This window comes from Babylonia areolata, chromosome 27 (genome assembly GCF_041734735.1).
Source record: "Babylonia areolata isolate BAREFJ2019XMU chromosome 27, ASM4173473v1, whole genome shotgun sequence".
Taxonomy (NCBI): Eukaryota; Metazoa; Mollusca; class Gastropoda; order Neogastropoda; family Buccinidae; genus Babylonia; species Babylonia areolata.
Genome location: NC_134902.1, coordinates 34,110,505 through 34,118,004, shown reverse-complemented (window position 1 = coordinate 34,118,004; position 7,500 = coordinate 34,110,505). Strand labels below are relative to the sequence as shown.

General features: G+C 43.7%; 1 protein-coding gene across 1 annotated transcript in view; it reads right to left on the bottom strand.

The window, feature by feature from the left end:
• LOC143301006 (uncharacterized) overlaps window positions 1-7,500 on the bottom strand; it is a 71,772-nt gene that overhangs the window by 44,468 nt on the left and 19,804 nt on the right. The window contains exons 8-10 of the mRNA XM_076614994.1: window positions 7,457-7,500; window positions 4,028-4,276; window positions 2,704-2,877 (exon numbers count right to left, since the gene is read on the bottom strand). The exon at window positions 7,457-7,500 is cut by the window's right edge and continues 130 nt beyond it. Coding sequence (XP_076471109.1) covers window positions 2,704-2,877; window positions 4,028-4,276; window positions 7,457-7,500 — 467 coding nt within the window. The remainder of the gene's footprint in view (window positions 1-2,703; window positions 2,878-4,027; window positions 4,277-7,456) is intronic.

Below are 7,500 nucleotides of genomic sequence, written 5' to 3'. Positions count from 1 at the left end.
TAAACTGACCCGGAGAAGATATCGTTTCCACAAGCGGTGGAAAAAGTCTAGAGATGAGGAGGTGCAGAAGCAGCTCATGATCCTCGAGCAACTTGTCCAAAAGCGCCTGTGTCGTCTCTACTGAAAATATACAGACCTTATCACAGACACTCAAGACCAAGCCACACCGGAAAAGAAGTTCTGGAGCTACGTTGAAGCACGAAAGACTGAAGATCTGGCGTATCTACGCTCAAAGATACAGGAAGCCTCATCAATGACCCAAAGGAACAAGGCTAGGTTTTAAACAACCATTTCCACTCTGTCGTCATCTGCAAGAAGGATATTATCACAGCTGAAGATTTCAACCAGCAATGTCCCTCGCCACCTGACTTGCCATACTAGGCAACATCAACACCGCGGAGGAAGGGGAAAGATAGCTGCTTCTCAGACTCAAACCCAATAAAGCCTGTGGACCTGCTGGCATCACAACCAGGCTCCTAAAGCCAGTTGCTGAGGAGACTGCCCAGCCTTCACTCTGCTCTTCTGCAGTTCCTTCAACACAGGAATACTGCCACACGACTGGAAGCAGGCTTACATCACACCTGTCTTCGAGAAGGGCGAATGCTGAAAGGCAGAAAACTATCACCCAATCTCCATTACATACGTAGCCTACAAAATGATGGAGCATATAGTCACCACCACATCATGACCTACTTTGAGATCAACGACATCCTCTGCTCAGAACAGCTCGGCTTCCGACGAGAACGATCTTGTGAGACAGCTGCTCGGCTACATTGACAAATCCACATTCGAGCCGTAGAGAGGGAACCGGGTGGACACAATTGCCCTTGCCTTCTCCAAAGCCTTTAACAAAGTCAACCACGCCCTGATCGTTTACAAATCACAGTGCTACGGAATCAGAGAGTGTGTCAACACGTGGATTAAGAACTTCCTTGAGGACGGGCAAGAAGCAGTCGTGGTGGAGAGAGTCATCTCAGAATTTATCTCAGTCACACCAAGTATTCCCCAGTCTCTTCTTTCTTGACATTAATGACTCCCTAAAGTCCATCAAATCTAAGGCCAGATTAATTGCAGAAGACACCTTGCGTAACAATGCAATCAAGACCGATGCTGACCAACACATAGTCCAAGAAGACCTTGTCTCCTTCACTATCTGGGCCAAACAATGGCCCATGTAATTCCACCCACAAAAGTGATCCACCTTTAGTGTCAACCACAAGAGAGAAAAATGTCTCAGATTACCACTCACTGGAAAATGTCAAGACTACAAAAACATGTAAGATGACCTATAATGGGAATTCCACATCAACTCTACAACCAATAAAACCAGCAAGACTCTAGATTTCCTGTGGCGCAACCTCATGATAGGGAACAGGAAGACATAGGAAACTGCATGCAGAGTCCTTCTTCGTCATAATTTTATATTTAATTATGCAGCTTCTGTCTGGGACCCCAACACAGCCCTCACAAGGCCACTGAAAAAGCCCAGTACTGAGCAGCAAGACAGTGACAATCGACAGCATCAGACATCATGCGTCTGCTCCATCCTCAGCTCTCTCAAGTGGCACCCCCTAAAAGTCAGATCGAACAATGTTCGCCTGAAGACTTTTCATAAGTGCTACCATGGACTGGTCTCCATAAACTCAGTCTGCCTACCAAGACCATCAGACAAAAGGTTGAGTTTCAGAAGGAACAACGCTTTCAACTACGACACCCCTATAGTACAGACAGATGTCCTTCACCGGCACCATCCCGCAATGGAACACACTGCCCCAGGAGGTTGTCAGTGTTAAGTATTTTCGTGTTGTGTACTTGATTTAAAGATCGATCAGTCGTCAAAGATTTTAATCCGCCGTTGTTTACCCGGAAGTCGTCACAAGTAAACATCAAGGAAAATAACTCCATAATTAAACCACACGGGAAATTTGTCGATCAGTTGTTTTTGTTTTTTTTGTTTTGTTTTGTTTTGTTGTTGTTTTTTGTTTACGAACAAGACGATCGTCACAGTCACAGCCGAGTCGTTGAACTGCTTCAAGTCCAGATTGGTCTCCTGCCTGTGACTCAGCCAAGTACCTTTCAACCTCCCCTCCCCCACCCAAACTTTCTGTTTCTTAAGTTTCCCCCTCCCCCTCTCGTCACCTCCCGACCTCCTCCCCCCCCCCCTCCTCCACTCCCCTGGCAAGTAGTGTCGTAGAAGGCTAGGGCTGTGCCGGTCGGGTGAATTCCTGGGGACCACAAAGGTATATATATATATATATATATATATATATATATATATATATATATATATATATGTGTGTGTGTGTGTGTGTGTGTGTGTGTGTATGCAATTAATCACACTGGATGTAATACAATAATACATTTTTTTTTATACGAATGTCTGTTATACTTGTTGCCTCTTTTTAAATCATGTTTAATGTTTTTGTGTTGAGTACTTACTTGTCTACGCTTGTTTTCACGCACCTGATGTCATTTCTCTTGATGAATCAAAGTTATTCTTATCTTATCTTATCTTATGAGCTGACAATGTGGTTTGTAATTAATGTGCACAATTCTGTTGGCTCCTCTCTCTCTCTCTCTCTCTCTCTCTCTCTCTCTCTCTCGCTCTCTCTCTTTAAGGCTACTGTCTTCCTTTTGTCTTCATGTTGTATATGTTGTCATTTGTCTAATTGTAACGAAATCAAAATCACAAGCAACACTCACGTTCACACACAGGTGGTGATGCGCTCCAATTTCTGCTGCCAGTGCAGGTCAGTTTGCTCTGACCTGTGACCCTGTAACCCGTGTTACAGCCGACGATGCACTCTGACCCTTCCAGGTTACCATGGTTACACGTCACGTGACCATCGGACACGAACAGACTCGGGCAGTTTCGTTCTGGAAAGAAACAACAAGAAGAAGTGTCTGGGTTTGTTCCACTGTACCTTTTATTTACCTGTGTGCTAGCTGAATCGGTAAAGTAAGCATCACTGACTTGAAGTTGTGTACCTTGTGTAATGGAGAGAGTTACCACCCTTTACTATTTGTTAATCATATCGTTTCCTGGCCAATTATTTGTATAATTTCCAGTGGATAAACTACCAAGGCAACCATGTATTTGTTCTGTATTATCCATGTGTTCTGTGTGGCTTATTCAGGATTAAAGAGACTATGCCAGTCTTGGATAAAAGCTAATTTGTGTTTGCACATTTCTTCTGTCTTTGCTGCTGTGTGCACATGTCAAATGATTGGTATAAGGACAGGCCCGGCGCTTACCTTTTAGAGGAAGTGTCTGGGTTTGTTCCAATGTACCTTTTATTTACCTGTGTGCTAGCTGAATCGGTAGCGTCAGCATCACTGACTTGAAGTTGTGTACCTTGTGAATGGAGAGAGTTACCACCCTTCATTATTTGTTGAAGAAGAACAATCCTGTCTCTAATTTCAAGCCACGCGCTCCTCATCACGTGTGGCAGCGCATTCGCTAAAGTGATTCTTTCTTTGCACGTGCATTTTTCAGGTTCGTTTCGTTTTCCAGTTTCAAGGAGGAGTCAAATCGTGAGGACTGATCCATGTACGCAACACTGTGTCTGCTGTTAAGAAAAAAGAATAGAATAGTCATAATAATAATAAAATAAATGAGCAGACGCCTGACTTTAGCATAAACGCAACGCACTGCGGCCCAGTCGAAATGAGCCCAGCTAGGAAGCGTGTGTTCACGTATCCACGGGCTCGTGGCCTTTTGGGTGTGTGTGTGTGTATCAGTGCGTGCTTAGCATCAGTCTTCCCGATGCTATTAGCTATCGTTTATTAGCTAAACCGGGTTCCCGTTATGGTGAATGACTGATTCTCGTACATCGTTTGTGCACCATGCATAACTGAATTTTTCTTTTCTGGAGAAAAATATGTATTCTGTACGATGATGATGATGACAATGATAGTGATGACAATCGTGACGATCAAGATAACGATGGCATTGCAGCAGCTGCTGCTGCTGATGATGGTGATGAAGACGATGACGATGATAATAAAAGAATAGTTCAGACCTCACCTTGAATGTACACTTGGAACCTGCAGGACCGGCTGTTTTCTGCCGCGTCTGTGGCCGTGACCCTGACGGTGTGAAACCCAGGGGGAAAGAGTGACCCTGACCTCGGATCGCTGCTCAAGGTCACTTCCTCTCCGCTGTTGTCCGTGGTACTGGGATCGTGCCAGGTCAAGGCCACTGGGGCGCCCAAGGGCGCGGCGAATTCTTGAATGTCGGGAGGACAGCCTTGCGGGAATTTGGGTGGTTCTTTGTCTGTGGAAATGGTTCATCCGTATTATAATTATTGTTGTTATTATTATTATTATTATTATCATTATTATTATTATCATCATCATCATCGTCATCATTGTTATTATTATCATTATTGTCATCCTCATGATCATTCGTAGAGTAATGGTAGTAGTAGTTTACCTATGTTAATTTCAATACGGTTAGACATACGACAACTTACGCATAAAAAAAAAAAAAAAACTATAAAGAAAAGAAAAGGAAAAGCAGCCACCAGAAACAATCAACGTCCTAATTTTATACAAACCACTTTGTTAGCTGGTAAGAAGTCCACAATAACCTTTCTTTTAATTAAGAAATCTTTTGTATATATATGTTTAGCCGTACGGTTGTTCGTGCATCCATCCATAAACATATGCGTATCCAAACGCGTACACACACACACACACACACACACACACACACACACACACACACACACACACACACACACACACACTTCTTCTTATTATTATTCTTCTCGTTCGTCAGATGGACACCCTAGTCTCGGCAACGAAGGCAGCTGGACGCAATAGGTCCTCCACACAGCTTTAGAGCTTCCGGGTCACTGGAGTTTGATCGTGCCAGTACCTCTTCCTGAGCAACTAATAGAGGGGACGGGACTGCAGCGCAGCAGCTGATCTATTGTCTGGTTGTCAGTCCCTTGGGAGCACCTTGCTGAGTGACCAATGCGAAATTAAGTGGTGGTTTGGGCGGTTGTGGCCTGTTCTGAGTCTGAAAACTGACACCTGTTCCCGCCTTGTCAGTAGGTAGTAGGGGGTCTGTCCTTTTGTGGTGTGGATGCTGTTCAATCTGCTTCTTCTGTTGCTTGGCTTTGATGGTGGTCTTTACCTCAGAATTCAGACTGATTTTCATGAAATGAATTGAAACGATTAAGGCGATTAAGAATATCTTTGTTTATATGGTTTTCCAAAGGTTTTGAGAGGGGATATAAAACAGATATAATACTTTAATTAGAATATCTGAATGGTTACTGGTTTGTAAATAGGTATTACTTTTTCAACTTTAAGAACCTTTGAAAAACAGTTTTTGATGATACTTTGATTATAACTGTACTTTAGAGTTTCAGCTCTGAAACATGGCGAACAACCAAGACGAAGACAAACAAACTACAAACTTCACCAAAAGATGCCTGCGCCATATCTTAAACATCAGATGGCCAGAGACCACATCAAACGCCTGCCTCTGGAGAAGAACCAACCAGGTGCCCATTACTGAGGAGATCAGGAGGAGGAAAAGGGGCTGGATAGGCCATACACTTCAAAAACCTCCAGACGACACCACGAGACAGGCACTTGAATGGAACCCCCAAGGAAAGAGGAGAGTGGGCAGACCACAGCAGACCTGGAGAAGAAGCACGGAGGATGAGATGAAGGCAGTAGGGTGGACATGGACCCGGCTAGAGAGGACAGCCCCAAAGTCCGCTGGAGGAGTGCTTTTGCAGCCCTGTGCTCCACAGGGAGTCAATAGGCTTAACTCTTTCCATACGAACGGCGAAAGAGACGACGTTAACAACAGCGTTTCACCCCAATTACCATCATCAAAATATTGCAAGCGGAAGGCTCTTATACTGAAGACGTGGATGTTGACAAAGAATACCACAATTCTGACGACGGAAGTTAAAGGTTGGGTCATTCAGACACCCACTGGACATCCGAGGGGTCTGTGTAGAGGAGAAGAGAGGACTGGCCGTACTGAGTGAGTTAAGTCAGTTACGTCAAGAGTTTCAGCAATAACCGGAGCTGATAGCTTCAATATTTTGCCATCAAGACCATCAACGCCTTTTGTATTTGTTTGTTTTTGGTGGGAAAGCGCATATTATATTTATGTACGGTCAATAATTATATATTTAGGTTACAAGTAATATTTTAGAGCTACAGGAGACATGAAGAATTTCCAATACGTTTTGATCTGATTTATCAGTTTTAATTACAAAAGTGTGAATTTAAGTTTTCAGCACATACATTTTTGGGTTTTGTAGTGTGCATATTTGCATTCTTTTCTCGTTAGCTGACTGATAGCTTTCTAGATGGATTAACTCAGTACGGCCAGTCCTCTCTTCTCCTCTACACAGACCCCTCGGATGTCCAGTGGGTGTCTGAATGACCCAACCTTTAGCTTCAGTCGTCAGAATTGTGGTATTCTTTGTCAACATTCACCTCTTCAGTATAAGAGCCTTCCGCTTGCAACATTTTGGTGATGGTAACTGGGATGAAACGCTGTTAACGTCGTCTCTTTCGCCGTTCGTATGGAGAGAGTTAACTGTCTGGTGTAGAAGAAATGTGATATTGTTTCCTTGCTGTTTTATATTATTCACAAAGCTTCTTTATTTTTTTTTTATACACACACTTCATGGTTTCATATGACCAGCAGAAAGTATAGTAGTCTTTAGTAGTAGTAGTAGTAGTAGTAGGGTTGATATCGTTACTGTTGTTGTTGTCACAGGAACAAGGCAATGCCTATATCTTTGGTTATCAAAGGCTGCTTTGGGTTGGCTTTGACACGTTTAGTTTTTTGGGGAGCGTGATTATTATAAACATTGAGGAAACAATGGTACCAATTTGTTAGGGCTTCATTTGAGTTTGTGATTTGATAGAAGACAGACATGGGTTCAACAAGTCCTGTGAGAAAGACGTGTTGTCAAAACACGAGAACTTTCTGCACCAAATAAATTTGTGGCACTTTTTTGCAGAGGGCGAGCGAGCGAGCGAGCGAGAGAGAGAGAGAGAGAGACACACACACTGTGTGTGTGTGTGTGTAAGTGTCTGTGTGTTCTCTCTCTCTCTCTCTCTCTCTCTCTCCCTCCCTCTCTCTCCCTCTCTCTTTATCTGTGTGTGTGTGTGTGTGTGTGTGTGTGTGTGTGTGAGTGTCTGTGTGTTGTGTGTGTCTCTCTCTCTCTCTCTCTCTCTCTCTCTCTCCCTCTCCCTCTCTCTCCCTCTCTCTTTCTGTGTGTGTGTGTGTGTGTGTGTGTGTGTGTGTGTGAAAAACCGGTTGTCGAGGCAATTTGAACCGGTTTCCTGAATCGCCATAGATAGGTGGGTTTTTGTTTGTTTGTTTGTTTGTTTTTTCTTTGTTTGTTTGTTGTTGCTTTCTCAGACCGGTTTTACCGGGCACTACAGTATTACTAATTATCTCCCAGCTCACCTTCACAGCCCTGTTCTGGGGTCCAGTGTCCTTGGGCCGCGCAC